Source organism: Mastigoproctus giganteus, chromosome 4, assembly GCF_048544385.1.
Source record: "Mastigoproctus giganteus isolate SK-2022 chromosome 4, ASM4854438v1, whole genome shotgun sequence".
Lineage (NCBI taxonomy): Eukaryota > Metazoa > Arthropoda > Arachnida > Uropygi > Thelyphonidae > Mastigoproctus > Mastigoproctus giganteus.
The window spans coordinates 40533699-40549907 of record NC_143578.1 but is presented as its reverse complement, the minus strand read 5'-3'; the positions used below and the strand labels follow the sequence as shown (position 1 = coordinate 40549907).

Here is a 16209-nt window from a genome sequence, read left to right as displayed (position 1 = left end):
ATTGAAACTTTTCTAGACAAGCAAAACCTTACTGTTTTTAATACTGGTGCACCCACTCATATACAATTACCAACTGGACAAACTTCTGCAATTGATCTATCAATATGTTCCCCGATTCTGTTTCCAATCGTAGAATGGTCTGTTTTAGATGACCCCTTGGGCAGTGATCATTTTCCGATTATTTGTGATCTGCTCACTGCACAACCACCATTAGTCAAACCCTGCAGGAAATTGAAGTTCTCTCAAGCCAACTGGGTCAAATTTCAAGCCTTTGTCACCCTGGATGAGCAATATATACGTTCACAGTCGATAGATGAAGCCACAGATTATATCACTTCACACCTACTATTGGCAGCTAAGTGTTCGATTCCATTGTCGAATCCTCGTTCCCGATGGCACCTTAACTATTGGTGGAATGAAGACTGCACAAAAGCAAAGAAGTTAAAAAATAAAGCATGGAATTTATTTCGTAGATCACCAACCACGGCTAATCTTATCAATTACAAGAAGCTAAGAGCGAAAGCACGTCTCATTCAAAGGCAAGCCAAGAAGAATTCTTGGATTAGTTTTTGCATCTACCATAAACAGACACACTAACTCCAGGTTAATATGGAAGAAAATCAGACAGATTTCTGGAAAATTCCCTACAACCCCTTCACCAATTCTTTCATGGAATGGGCAGGAACTCTCCGCTCCTGAGGACATAGCAAATGCTGGGGGCAAACGTTTGCTAAAGTTTCAGCGGCCTCAACTTATTCTGCGGATTTTCAGAAAATAAAGACCAAGAGCGAAGAATGAGCCATAAACTTTCGAACCTCAGTTTTCCTACCGTATAACCAGCCTCTTCAATATCACGAACTTCTACATGCCATGAAAACGACACACAACGGTGCCGCTGGGCCAGATGGAATATCGTATATCATGTTACAAAACCTTGGTGGCAAAAATTTACAAATACAGAATATTTATGGAAAACATTTATCCCAGCTCTTGGCATCATGCCACAGTTCTTGCCTTTTTGAAACCTGGAAAAGACCCTACAAGGCCATACAATTATCGACCAATTTCCCTCTCCAGTTGCCTCGGTAAATTACTTGAAAAAATTATTCATAATCAACTTGTTTGGACCATCGAAACACGACACCTAATGAGTAATAATCAGCATGGCTTTCGTAAGAACAGGTCCTCCTTAGATCTCATGATTAAGGCAGAGTCTGCAATTCGCAATGCCTTCGTAAAAAGTGAACATCTCATTTTGGTTTCTATAGACATAGAGAAGGCATTTGACACTACCTGGCATCATGGCATTCTCAGTGACCTCCATGCCCTTGGTCTACGAGGCAACCTTCCTATATTCATCAGAAACTTTCTCCAGAATCGTTCGTTTCCAAGTTCGATACCATAACTCGCTTTCTAAGACATTTTTACAGGAAGAAGGAGTGTCACAAAGTTCTGTATTGAGTGCAACCCTCTTCGCCCTTAAAATTGATTCTATAACAAAAGAACTTCCAAATACAGTTGAGACCTATCTTTATGCGGATGATCTCTCCATTTCTTGCCATTCTCAGAATATGAGATCCGTTGAACGGCAACTGCAGTTATCCTTGAATAAGGTGCAAAGGTGGGCAGGACTCAATGACTATCGTCTATCTCAGCAGAAAACTGTTGCAGTCCACTTTTGTAATCAACGAAAAATGCATACAGATCCTGAACTTCAGATGTCAAATTTTACCATTCCAGTGACCAACAATATCAGATTCTTGGGATTAATCCTTGACAGAAAATTAAATTTCTTTGAGAACATTAAATCGCTGCATACTTCCTGCCTCAAAAAACTGAACATACTCAGAGCTTTATCTGTAATGTCTTGGGGAGCAGACCATACATCTTTGCTTCTGCTATATAGAGCATTGATCAGATCCCGTTTGGATTATGGTGCTCCAATCTACGATTCTGCCCGAAAGAATACACTACACTGTTTGGACCCTATACAGCATAGTGCACTGCGGATTGCCCTTGGCGCATTCAGGACATCCCCTACCCATACTTTATATATTGAAGCACATGAGCCCCCTCTTTGTCTCCGCAGGAAAACACTACTTCTTAATTATGCAGCCCGAATACAAAGCTGCTGTCAGCATCCTATTGGGCCATATCTCTTTAATCCACCACTGCAAAACCTTTATAGAAATAAACCCAGTAAAATAAGACCGGCAGGCTTATGCCTAATTGAAATAACACAGAGTTGGAATATTCCTAATGTCAACAGGCTAGACGTAGTGAAATGCTTTCACCCACCTTGGACACCACCTCCACAATTAACTTGTGATACTTATCTTCAAAAATGGGGAAAGAATCTTCTACCGTCACTCAACGTGAAACAACTCCATGCAAGCCATATTCAGAAATATGCTAGTTTATTGCCAATATATACTGATGGCTCCAAATCACACTCAGCCGTTGGAGCAGCAGCAGTATTTCCCTCTACAATCATTTCTGCTTCCCTTCCACCTGAGTATAGCAGCTTCTCTGCAGAACTTCATGCAATAAAGTTAGCTTTAGAAAACCTGAATCTCTACCCATCTCTAAAATATATTGTATACACTGACTCTCTAAGCTCAATTACAGCAATACAAAACTTTTCTTACAAGGTTCATCCTATATTAAACCAAATCAGAAGCCTCTTATTGAAAATTGAGGAACATCATCAATCAGTAACCTTTTGCTGGATCCCAGCCCATTCGGGGATAAAAGGGAATGAACTGGCTGACAAAACTGCCAAAAATTCATCAACTTATGATTTAACGCTTGCTCCTATTCCAATCTATGATTATAATCATATCATACAAACAACATGTCTTGCAATGTGGAAAGAGTTATGGCACACCCAAACCAATAATAAACTTTATCAGTTGAAACAGGATCCACAGCTTTGTCGCTCTAGCACCAAAACAGTACGAAGAGAAGAAGTAGTGCTTGCACGTGCACAGATAGGACATACATATCTGACTCACCTTCATCTACTTACAGGAGATTTTTTTTTTGATAGTTGTTGGCGCATAGGCTTCTGTGGCCATAATGCACCTCCCAAGGTTTTTGCAGTACTTTGATCCAAGCCCGAGGCGGGAATCGAACCCGCGACCTTTGGATTGCCAGGCAGGTACTTTACCCACCCGGCTAGCCCGGTTGGCACTTACAGGAGAGGATCCTCCTCAATGTCCACACTGTTCCTCACACTTATCAGTCAAACACATTCTTGTTGACTACCCTCACTATGATCAGGACAGAATATCCATCTTCCTTTCCCTAAAAAATCTTCCGGAACCGAAGACATTAAAACATATTATTGGTGACGATGCAAACATCAATGAATTCTTCTCCTTTTTGAAAAAAATTGGAATGTATCATAAATTCTAAAACATCACTCTAATAAACCATAAATTGATTATATCTGAAATTTGATTTTTATCATTTTCCTATGAATAGGCACACTATAGCCCCAGCAGCTCGGGCACCATTAAACCCCCATCACTCACTCACAAACAGGACATTCTCCGTATAGTCTCACAAAAAATAAATCCTGTGGTTTTACATCCAGATACTTGGTGGGGGGTTGGGATAGGGGTGCACCATGTGCTATCTCCTTGGTGCCTTGTTCTATTAATCATTGAGGGTTTTTTTTTTTTTTTTATGAAAACCCCAAACATGAGAGGTATTAGAACCTATAGTACTTAGTACCGTGCTTGGGTTGGAGGTTGAGAAGACGAAAAAAGATATTTGTTGACATTAGACTTGAACTTCTGTAGCCTGTAATTTTCAGGAAATATGTACGAAGGAAGGTTATTCCAGAAAACGGCAGTTGAATGAATAAACAAGGAAGACGAAAAGTTGGTTCTGTGAGTTTAAAGTTGGACAGTAAATGGATGTTGGCTGGTGGCAGCACATGTTCAGATTGTTTTGAAAGAGAGAGCGGGAATTATAGAAGCCAATTCAGAAGAACAGTGCCCATGGAAGTATCTGTAGAAAAGGCATGCAGCAGAAACAATACATCTAGAGATAGTGAGTGGAGAGACTCTGTTAGAGAGGAGTCATTAATTAATCTAACTGCCCTCTTCTGAATGGAATCTAGAAGCCTGAGAGAGGTTTTGGGGACACCGCCCCAGATGTGGGAACACTATTCCATGGTAGGGCGGATTAGCAATTTGTACAGAGTGGACAGCTGTTTGGAAGAAAAGTAATACCGAGAGTGAAAGGGAAAACCCAGTTTTTTAGATGCAGAGGAAGCAATATTTGTAATGTGCTTGTGCCAAGAGAGGTTAGAAGTCAGGGTAATCCCCAAAAGAGATATACCATTTTGCCTAGAAATCAGTGTCACCAAAGATAAGCATAGGAGCAGAAGAATCCTTTTTGTGAGAAATAAGACAAGACTGAGTTTTAGAAGGATTGAAATCAACTAAGTTGTCTTTGCCCCACTGGAGAATTACCTGGAGATCGGCATTTAAGGAATTGGTAGTGGATATTCGAGAAGTTGAAGTTGATTGAGCAGGGCAAGGTTTCTCAAAATGGAAAGTGGAATGCAATGTGCTATCATCGGCAAAACTATGGATAGGATTTCCAGTCAATGGAAGAAGGTCATTAATATACAACAGGAAAAGAGCGGGAGAAAGAACTGAACTTTGGGGGACACCAGCATTAGTGGAAAAGTTAGAAGAGAGAGCCATCTACCATCACCCTCAGTGAGCGATCAGAGAGAAAACTGGATAACCAATTACAAAAAACAGTTGGCAAACCATGAGATGGAAGCTTGTTTAGGAGACCTTTATGCCAAAATCAAAAGCCTTTGAGATGTCAAGAGCAACTGCTTATGTTTCTCCGAACTTTTCCATTGAATTTGTCCATAAATGGGTAACATAAGCCAGAATATCACCAGAGGATCGACACCGACGGAATCTATACTGGTGATCATTGATCAGAAGGAAGGTTTCTAGGTAGTTTAAGAGTTGGTGGTTAATTGATTTCTCCATTACTTTAGAAAGAGTAGAAGTAATTGCAATGGGACTAATTTGATGGGAGGGATTTGTCACCCTTTTTAGGAACTGGCTGGATATGAGCAAATTTCCAAGCAGAAGGAAAAACACCTTTGGAATAAGAAAGTGAAAAAAGGCGGCAAAGAACAGGAGTAAGTTCAGGAGCACAGGTTTTGAGGATTTGTGCACAGGTTTTTGAGCACAGGTTTTGATAAGGAGATAGCGATATATACTTTTCACTTCTATTAATCACAGAAAATGAGGAAAAAAAAATTTAATCTAAGAAAAAATCTAACACACCCATAATGCTGCATACATTAACTAACTTGTTTTATTATACAGTTAACATAGCAAAATAAAGTTAGTCACTTTATAAAGTACTCTTCTTTTTCAGAATACATTTGTTTCAGAATTCTGGGAGTTTTCATATTCCAGTTTGAAAAAGTCTTTCTGTCAATTTTGATATCAGTTTAGGAATGTGTTTTTCACACTTGATCAGAATTTCTGCCTTCTAGGTACTCTTTCAGCAGTACAAAAAGGTGCAAGTCATAATATTACCATGATATGTATAATCTGATTGTATTTATTATTTAGAAAAAGACAGGAAACCTACCTGCTACTTCCTAAGAGCTAGCTAGTTTCAGAAAGCTTTTTAGGAGATTGCAGTACTAACCAGCATTAATTTCATGTGGCCTTATTCTAGCAAATTAACATAACTATTTGGCATCCCAAAAACTGGTCATCAAAATTCATGGGTATGGCAAACATGGTGTTTGCCATATCATTGAATAGTGGAGATGAATGTGTCTTCATTCCATACTAGACTGCTTGTTTTTGAAAATAAAGCAACAGACCTATTGGTGGTTACAGTTCATTTCAAACAGCTATTCTCCCCCCCCCCCCTTTTCTTCTGAAATAGTTCATCCAGAATTGATGAAATGTAAACTCATTTTGATGTTTATTCTGGTACCAGCTATTTTGGTGCCCATTATGTGCTGTCTTTACAAAATCTGGGGTTTTATAGATTATAGTTTCAACTCTACCAACACTGATATTAAGTTTAACCCTAATTTCCTCATTATTCTTCTGTTACACCATATAAGTTCAACCCGTGTAATTGCTGCTACTGGCCTTTGTTCTTTTTTTTTTTTTTTTTTGCTTTGTCCTCTGTGTTCACGACCTGCCTTGAATGATTTTCATCATTTTAACACTGAAGACCCTAATAGGCAGGCTTTCCACATACTGTGCTTTTGTCTCATAATGAATTTCAAACCTTTTTGCACTTTCTTTGGGGTGAGACTAATAATTCATTGTTCCACTAAGTTAAAAATGTGTACAGTACCACTTTATTTCATACTGATGTTGGGTGCTAAAACAAAAAAACAGTTGTTGGACCTTATGTTCTTTGTTCACAGAGTTTTAGTAAACTGCATCAGTTATATGATTCAACACTGCAGTGCTTCAAAACCTTGTAAAAAACATGTTTACATACAATCTGACAGGTACCTAGATTTGTTTTTTTATTTTTGGAAGAAGTTATTTTTTTAAATTCTATGTGAAGTACATGAATGCTTGATCTTTTACTAATTGATTGCAATATTATTTAATAAAAAAGCTGATAATTAAATTTGTTTTACGTATTAGTTTCAGTGAAATAAAACTTTTATTAATTCTACTGAAAAAAAAAATGGTCATAAAAATATAAACATGTACCTAATAGTCACTTTCCATTGCAAAAAAACTGCTTGGAGTGCAAAAATTTAAACTCAAGCACGTGCACATATTAACATATTTTTCCAAATATAAAAAAGGAATAAACAGAAATGATAATTATAATTGAAACAAAAACACTTATTACATTAATAATAATGAGATAAAAAAAAACACATTTTGTACAGAAGTTAAAAATAAAACAGAGTATCTGTCTAATTTCTGTAGCAGACAAGTCAGTCATTGTGCAAGTTTAATTTAAGCAACATATTTTTATATATATCCAATCTGAAACTAGCATGTTGATGCAGAAGGCAAAAATAGTAAATATATTTTCATTTCTAAAACTCCTCATATAAAAGTTTGACTATATTTAACTTTTACTGTATTGGTAGGAAAAAAAATTTAGATTTTTAATCATTAATTAACAGTTAATACAGAATCATTATTTTGTATAGGAACCTATACACTGCTAGCTTAAAAAAAAAAGTCATAGTCAAATTTGAAACCCCTCATATTACTGCTAAGTTGTGAAATATGATTTACATTATTATGATTATTAGTAACTAATAATCAGTGAAAAGCATTAATTTGTACATTGTTCTAGAACAGGCTTTGAGAAAGACACATTGAGTCTTGCAATTCTCCAACAGCTATTGGGTGTAGGTCCTGGTGTTAAATATAGTGAAGGAGCATATTCCAAGCTGGGTTCAGCTGCTTATAAAGTGGCTACAGGGCCATTTGCAGTAAGTGTTTAAATTTTTAAATTGAAAAATTTAAAGATAATTTATGAATTAAGTCAAAACTTCTTACAATGGCTAAATAACATGTTATTTGGTTATTATAATTTATAATTTATTTTTAATTATTATAAGTTATAAATTGTTATAATTTTGGATATTATAATACACTTCAACCCTGCATGGCATTGCTTCATTTAATGCTGATTCATTTTAGTTGTGCTGTCCTAAAACAGTTTTAAAAATAAATTTTTTCATAGCTGATTTTCTTCATAATTTTTTCATACATTTTTCATATTTTAAAAATATATTTTTTTAAAACTAACCCTCAACATTAGGAACATTGAGAGCAGTGCAACTATTAGGCCACTCTCAGTTTTTGCCTATAATGTCTGAAAAGAGTATAGATGGTGAAAATGCTGGCAATGCTTCAAAATTTTTGAGATTATCATTCTTTCACAAAATTATTGCTGCATTAGAACTAGTGGAACATTCACCATTTGAAAAATTTTGAAGAATGTAAAGAAGATTAGAGCTCAAGCATAAGTAATAAAATGCTATTTTATATTTATATTATTTAGTAAATAATTAATACTTTTTTATCGTTTGCTTTGTAATTGTTTGCCTCTCACTAAATTACTTACCCTGTCTTTTTCTGTTTAGTTTCTCATTTCATATCTGTTGTGTGTTAGCTCTTGTGGGTAACACAGTTAGTAGGTTCGCCCTCCTCCTCACACTGGGTGGAAAAGACCTGAGTTTGAATCCCATTGATGGCGGAAAGAATAATTATGGGTCTTTTTTACAGTGTGATTGAGTAAGTCAGTCTCAGGCAAGGGTAGCTTGGTGTTTTCTCCATGAAACTCTGGTTTTTTGTCCAGCAAATAGAAAGTCAACTTCAGAACACACTTAATTTACAGACAATATGCATGAAGCAATATAGCCTTAGTCGGCAATGCTCCTAAAACCCAATAACAGCAACAACAACTGTTTTGTGTTGATTTTCCTAAATACTACTGCAAGACATTGTTTGTATTGTGAAATACAAACAATGTGAAATACAAATCGGTCAACCAAAACCAACTTTCATGCATAGTTTACGGGTAAAAAATAACTGTCAGTTATGCATTTCCGTATATTCAGTAGTAGAAAAACTGTTTACTACTGTTTCATTTTGTGGTCCTGCTCAGCATAGTTCCATGATAAGTAGGATTTCAGTATAGTCATTACCTGGCTTATTTTTTAGTTAGGCTTTAATTGATTGTGCTGTTTTTGTAAAAAGAAAAAAAAAAGAGGTTTCATTTAGAAAACTCAACGATTTAACATCTTACTATCATTGATATTAAAAGATATCAGTGCTAATAAAATAACAATATTTTATTGTTTTAACAATTATATCTATTTAAATTAGGTTTTAGCACATTCTAAAGAAAAAAAAAGCTTTTTTTTCTTTAGAATTTGTTGCAAATTCTTAAAGTGCTTATTGACTTCATCGGTCAATATGTCTATCTATAAGCAACAACTGAACTCCTTGTGGATGGGATTTCATGAAATTTATATTTAAGTTTTGTTGAAAGATTCATTGAGCTATTCCAAATTTTTTTTTTAAACTGGAAGTATACCTTTTGATGTTTGAACATTACACAATAAGGAAAAGTCTATTCAGTGCCAAATTTTCAGCATATTTTCTGTTAGGCCCTGGGAAAGTTTTAATGACATAGTTTTCTCCCCTACAAAAATCTATACAGTGTACCCACAATATTTATCATTAATTGGTTCCTTAAAAGTGCAGTGTATAAGAAGCAATAGACTTCCATGTTTTGAAGATAATTACTTCTAGGGAAGTCCAAAATTTGAGCACCAAACTACTTTTTTCAGATAAATAAGTACAATAAAAATTAGTTTAATGATGATTTTATTGATTTCAACATACAATGTGCACACCAATTATTCCTTGAAGGGTAAGTTATAAATTACCCTTAATCTACATATCAGGAACTTTGAAAGTTTAAAATTGTGAATTTCTGGAGACATTGTCCTTCTTTGTGCAAAATGAATCTCAGGTCTTTCTATTTCCTGTGATAACAGAATTTCCTTGTAGTAACAAAGATCAGTAGAAACAATCTTTGTTGCTGCAAGGAACTCCTCTCTCTCTCTCTCTCTCTCTCTCTCTCTCTCTCTCTCTCTTTCTCTCTCTCTCTCTCTCTCTTTCTCTCTCTCTCTCTCTCTCTCTCTCTCTCTCTCTCTCTCTCTCTCTCTCTCTCTCTCTCTCTCTCTCTCTGTTGTGTGTGTGTGTGTGTGTGTGTGTGTGTGTGTGAGTGTGTGTGTGTGTGTGTGTGTGTGTGTGTGTGTGTGTGTGTGTCATCCTTTGAGGTCATTGAAGGGTCTTTCTGCATTTGGGATGATTTAGCATCTCACTGAATATTAGCATTGATATATGTCAATGCGTGTAAATAACAATATACAATATAAGAGTAAGAAGCTATCATCAAAAAGCTCCATTTCTTCCAAATGCCCAAAGAAATCCATTGGTATTGAAGTTCGTAGTTTCTTTTTTTCCATCTCTTCATTGAGCACATCTCTGAGGCCTTGAATTCACTCAACTGAATCAGGTCTTGTAAACTTAACTGGTTACCCAGCTCAACAATAATTTTCTTCATTTTTTGATTATGTCCCATTTGAATTTAGGAAAATCTGTGACACATTTACTGATTTCCCTAAATTCCATGTAACTTCCTTCATGTATCATTTGTATTGACTTCATTACAGGTGATTTAAATATTGTTGACATTGAAGAATTTACAAAATTTCCTTAAAGTGGGCTCTCATATCCATTAGTGATCTCCAGGTATTTAGTGAATATGATCTTACAGTAATATTGCTTGAAATTAGCAATTGCATTTTGATCCATGTCAGAACAATATAATGTTGGAGGAAAGAAGGTGGACTTCATCATTCCATTTCCACCATTCTGTTACTAGTTCATTTAATCAAGGTTGTCTGTGTAACCTTGAGCATTGCTGATAAACTCCACCCCACAGTGCTCTCTCTGGTCATTCTTGCTGAGTTAAAATATATCTTATAAATAAATATAAAACCTGTTTATTATATCTATATATCTTCTAAATATATATAATAAATTTCTACTGCAGGGCAGAAATGATGGCACCGCCACTCTTAGAATGAGGCCCTCTTAACTCAAACCTCTTTGTTTGACTTCTAAACCACAAGAAGCAAGTGTCAATTTCATCTTGAATTCCCAAGCAGCATTGGCTCCCAGAAAAAATCATTTGACTCTTAGATGATTTATGACCTAACAAGCTCTTTTTTTCCTTCATAATGAAAATTCTAATGAGTATCATCAAGAACAGCTCTGTCTCGTTAACATTGAAGACTTGTTTAGAGTCATATTGAAGCTCTTCAGTTATTTGTTCAAAATCACTGATTAACTCTCCATCAGGATGGAGAGTTAATCACTAACTCACAATCAGATGAAATCCAAAAAATGCCAAGATGTCGGGCAAAGAAACAAAGTGCCCATACAACTACCTGCTCTTACCATAATTTTTCTCACATCCAGATGGTACCACATCTGCTGCTTAAATTTCACCAGACTCTCAGCCTCAACAACTGTTCCAGCAATTAACCATTGGTTAATTGCTGGAACAAACTTCCATCTGTCGTGGAAGTTGATAGGTTGAATAAATTTAAGGAGGAACTGGACAGGCATTTGGAGGGAATGGTGTGATTTTTTTTTGGATGATGCTGCATAAGCTCATACACTTGCTTTCTTGCATCACATGCCACTGCTGCTGCTACTGCTACTACTACTACTTAGGGAAAACAGTTTATTCTAGTGGTCAGCAACATGCTCGTCAAATGTAAACGTTTTGAGGTACAGCATATTACTTTTCCTTAGCAATTTGTAATTATGGCCCCAAGTTTTTGATGTGAAAGCATCTTTGGTGGCACCTACTAATTTTTCGGACTCAAGTAAAACCAATTGGTCACGAAAATGTTATGCAGAAATGAAGCAAATTAATTCAGTCCCTAAGTAATGCTGATGCAGTCACTAATGCTGATTCTTGATATGAAAACATCTTTGGCAGCACCTACTAAATTTTGGTCCGACAGTCAGTGTTTGGCCCATTGGTGTAAATGCCAAACGGAAATGACACTAATGCAATCACTGACATTGATTCAGGAGAGTAATTAGCGGACGTGAGCATAAAACATTACATTGTTATTTTGGATTGAAGTAAAACCAATGAACAATGTAAGTCGAATGAACATTTACGTCATTTAGGCGTGAGCATAAGCTCACGCCTACTACTTCCTAAATGACGCTAATGATGCTAACTCATCACTAACATTGATTCAGTAGAGTAAGTAGCAGGCATGAGCATGAAACATTACATCATTCATAACTTCAGTCCGATTTTAAAACAGTTCTGACTTTCATCAAAGATGCTTTCACATAAAATGTCTTCTGTGGTACAGGGTACACACGCAATTTTATATCCCATTTCAGTGAGAATTTCATGGCTGTTCATTTTGCTGCTACTACTCCTCCTCCTCAGTGCTTTATACACCTCAATCAGATCCTCCCCCTCAAACTATGTCCAGTTCCCTGGTTTGTAACCTACATCTTTATACTTTTTACTTGATTGATTTTTTCACTCTTAAAACGAGTTGTTTCTTTTTTGACCTTCCAAGCAGTTCGGTGTCTTTCCTTAGTTGCAGCCACCAGAATGCAGTATTCCAAATGTACTCTTACCAGTTCATGATTTAAATTTATCAAATTAACCCACACTTGTGAAAAATTCTACCTGCAGTATGGAATTCACATTAACTCCCTTAGATTGCTGATCAGAAATCCAGATTATTTTATCTAATTTCTCAAACATCTAACTGTGTGCCAGTAATTTATTTTGTGGTTTATCAACTACAATTATCCTTACTGCTATGGGTGGTATTCCACATTTGACTCCTCGTATGCCAACTTCAAAATGAGCAGTAATTTTCAGTTTCATTTCAATAAGTGAGGTTGATCCTTGACTTCCTATCTTTCCTCATTTGACCTTTCAGGCAAAGCCTTTGTCTGAAAGATCAAACTTTGCTGCAAAAAGAAGGGAGAAAACTAGTCTTAAAATTTTTCCCAAGGATTGCTCACTCCTAGAAGACTGATGCAGCTGAATGATTGAAAGTTACATAATGATGGATAAGAGAATAATAGTGTTAATTAGTGGATGACAGATATGAGAAATGATGGATTGCAAAGTTGATGGATATCAAGCATCTACCGTATGTAGTTTCAGATGTCCAGTTATTCAAGAAGGAAAAGTTTGATTGACATCAAATTGTCAGTTTTGTTGGTCCCAGGTAGGTTTTGGCTCAAATTCCATAACTTTCAGTTTTACACTACAGGAACATTGCTTGCATTTTCTATTTTAGTGAAAGACTAATAGGAATTATAACTGACAATATATCTAACAAAAAATGGGATAGCATGCTAACAAATATTGACTACAAGAGCGCGCGTTATGACTTCATGGGGCCCCGGGCAAATTTTAATTTGGGGGCCCTATGGAATTTTTCTTCGGGGGGAAATCCCATGCCTCCGGTATACTCTTACTCATGCAAAAAGCTAAATAATAATAATTGTAGATATAATTTTATTAAAAATAAAACAAAATTACATGTATGACATTTAAAAGAACTTTTATACTGTATATAGATTAAGTATAATCCACAAGAAAAAGTCATAAATGAACTCAATTAGTATTTAAGTACTTTTATTGCATTAAATAATAAACTAGATTAATTAAACGAGAATTAGAATAATATATATTTAATATAACGAAACAAACTTTCTATAAATTAAAAATAAAAACAATTCTTAACGGAACATAACAAATTATCTAATAAAAGTCGTAATTAGAATGAAAATTTTAAGAACATTATTATATGTTCACTTTCTGTGCTTTTTGAGCTGCAAATTATCAATCAGCTCATTATAATCAACCCCACTAGTAATGTCATTTTCAATGCATAATAATTGACAGATTGCATAATTTTTCTTGACCTAAAGAATTTCTAATGTAATTTTTAATTCTTTTAAGTACATTGAAAGAACACTCTGCCGATGCATTAGAAACAGGTGTGGTTAAATATATTCTTAAAATTATGTCCACATTAGGAAACGTAGAAACTAGCCCTTCTTGAATCGCTTTATACATTAATAAAGGAGAATTTAAATTTTAATTTTTTGCAAAATGTACAAAGTGGGTAAGTTCTTCCTTAAAAATACTAACGTTTATGTCATTTGAATACGTATTTATTAAATTTAAAATACATTCATCGTACTCATTTAGTGAAATTTCTTTTAAGTTGATATTTATTAATATGGCAAAATAATTTAAAATATTTTGATAATCCTCAACACGTCTTTGAATGTCTGATACCAACTGATCGTGAATAACATTCAAACAATTCACTATAAATCGTTGTTTGCCTGCCAATTGCACATCCTCATCTCCATCCCTTTTCTCATCAAAATGTAATTTTCTTTTGTGTTTTCTCCCTTTGTCTGACTCATAATTTGTATTGTTTTGTTAATGCAAAACATTCTGTGCTATAGTATCAAAAAATTCATTGTTGTTTCGAATGTCTTCTGATATGTACAAAGATAACGATTTTAAAAGATTTACGGCATTGTGTAAATCAGAATTTTTATTTTGAAGACTAGTTGCATTCAATCTTTGTAGAATTGCATTCCATATGAAAAGTAAAAGTGTTGTTTCAAAATCTTCAAAGTTTTCACATAGCTTTTTTGCTTCTAATTTTGTTACAGATTTTTCATTACAATCTTCAAAAATTTTAAATAAAGACTCTTTTATGGCCAAAAAATTCATCTTAACAGCTAAAATTGCATCTGCTCTTGAGGACCATCTTGTAGAACAAATTTCTTTTAATGTTACATTTCCTTTTGTAGTCGCTTTCATTAAAATATCCCATCTCTTTGTACAAGAAAAGAAAAATACAAATAAATTTTGAATAAAATCGAAGAAATGGAGTACTTTTGGACAAGCTTCTGCAGCAGAATTTCCCACTAAATTTAGGCTATGAGCCGCACAAGGGACATAAAATGCAGTTTTACTATGGCTCTTAATCTTTGCTTATAACCTGTTGTATATCCCGGACATGTTGGCTGCATTGTCGTAAGATTGTCCTTGACAGTTTTGAATATCTAAACCATATTCCGTTAATTTTGAAGTTATAATATTTTCTAAGTAGCTAGCATCGTGCTTTTCAATATGTAGGAAAGACAAGAAAAGTTCCTGAATTTTATTTTCTTTATCTAAATATCGATCGTATAATAAATGATAATTGATCTGTGTGACTTATGTCGGGAGTAGAGTCAACAATAAGTGAAAAGTATTTAGCCTGTTTGATTTCATTAATAATTGTATTTTTTATGTTAGCGGCTATTAAATGTATGAATTCGTCACACGTAGTATTAGAAAGATAATTCACCTGTCCTTTACCACATTTACCATAAGTTTCTAAGTGGGTTTTCAAAAACATATAATTAGCTAAGTATTCTAAGCAACTCATAAAATTTCCTACTCATGCCCTCGAAATCCCAACCCTAATGAAGCTAACAGTTTCACAGTTGCAACAACTCTTTTTAGAACCTCACGCCAATAATTTGTTTGTTTTTCATAAGCTTTTATCAAGTCTAAATCAATTCTTCCTACACTTTTCAAGTGCTTTACATACACACACATATTTTCCTTATGTTCTCTAGACTCATCGTGCCTTTTTAAAATATCAACAATATGTTTCCGATCATTACATGCAGTAAGTAATAATTTTTTTTTCGATTTAACTGAAAACAATTTGCAAATAAAACAGTACACAGATTTTGTGGTTTCTGAAAATATTAACCACTCTTTTTTTCTGTGGTACCATTAGCTCTACTTAAATAGAAATGGGATTCGTTTAATTTTCTCGTAATGATTTTTCCATCACAATTAAAATTTCGATTTGAATTTTTAATGTTTCCAAAAGTTTGCGGTTTTTCGCGAAGGCAAAACTCAATAAAATCATTTGTGATGGGGTTTTGCCATAAAGCAACATCTTTAATGTATGTTTTATGTTTGATATTATTTGTATGTATTGCATTCGTATTTTTATCATTATTATCATTGATATTGTTTTTATTAATATTTTGATCCTTATTATCATTGATATTTGTATTAATATTTTTATCATTGTTATCATTAATATTGTACACAGTTGCGTTGTCGGTATTGTTTTCAATTTGATCAATAATAACGCTGACTGATACTGTAAAGTTGGAAGGTTCATTTTCTGTCCTATTTTCTTGCCATACACCTGCATCACACCTGCAATTTAGGGTCCCCAAATATGGGACCGAAATTTAATTTCTGATTTTTTTACTACAAAAATGAGTTTATAGAATATTGATTTGGGGACTTTGGGACCCCCTGTTGATGGGGCCACAGGCAATTGCCCTTTTTGCTCATAGGATAACGTGCCACTGACTAGAAGGCTTGTAGACCAGAAAAGATTTGTACTATCATAGGGACCTTAATCTCCCATGAGGTAACAAATTGAATGATGATGATATCAGTGACTTATCTCATGATGAATTAATTTTGTTTTCATAGCACATCATGCAATATCTTAATGCAAATTTGTTTTTAGTG

At 34.7% G+C, this 16209-nt stretch overlaps 1 protein-coding gene across 1 annotated transcript in view; it reads left to right on the top strand.

The window, feature by feature from the left end:
• Positions 1-16209, top strand: part of UQCR-C2 (Ubiquinol-cytochrome c reductase core protein 2) — a 91771-nt gene that overhangs the window by 63511 nt on the left and 12051 nt on the right. The window contains exon 10 of the mRNA XM_090371493.1: positions 7345-7483. Coding sequence (XP_090227619.1) covers positions 7345-7483 — 139 coding nt within the window. The remainder of the gene's footprint in view (positions 1-7344; positions 7484-16209) is intronic.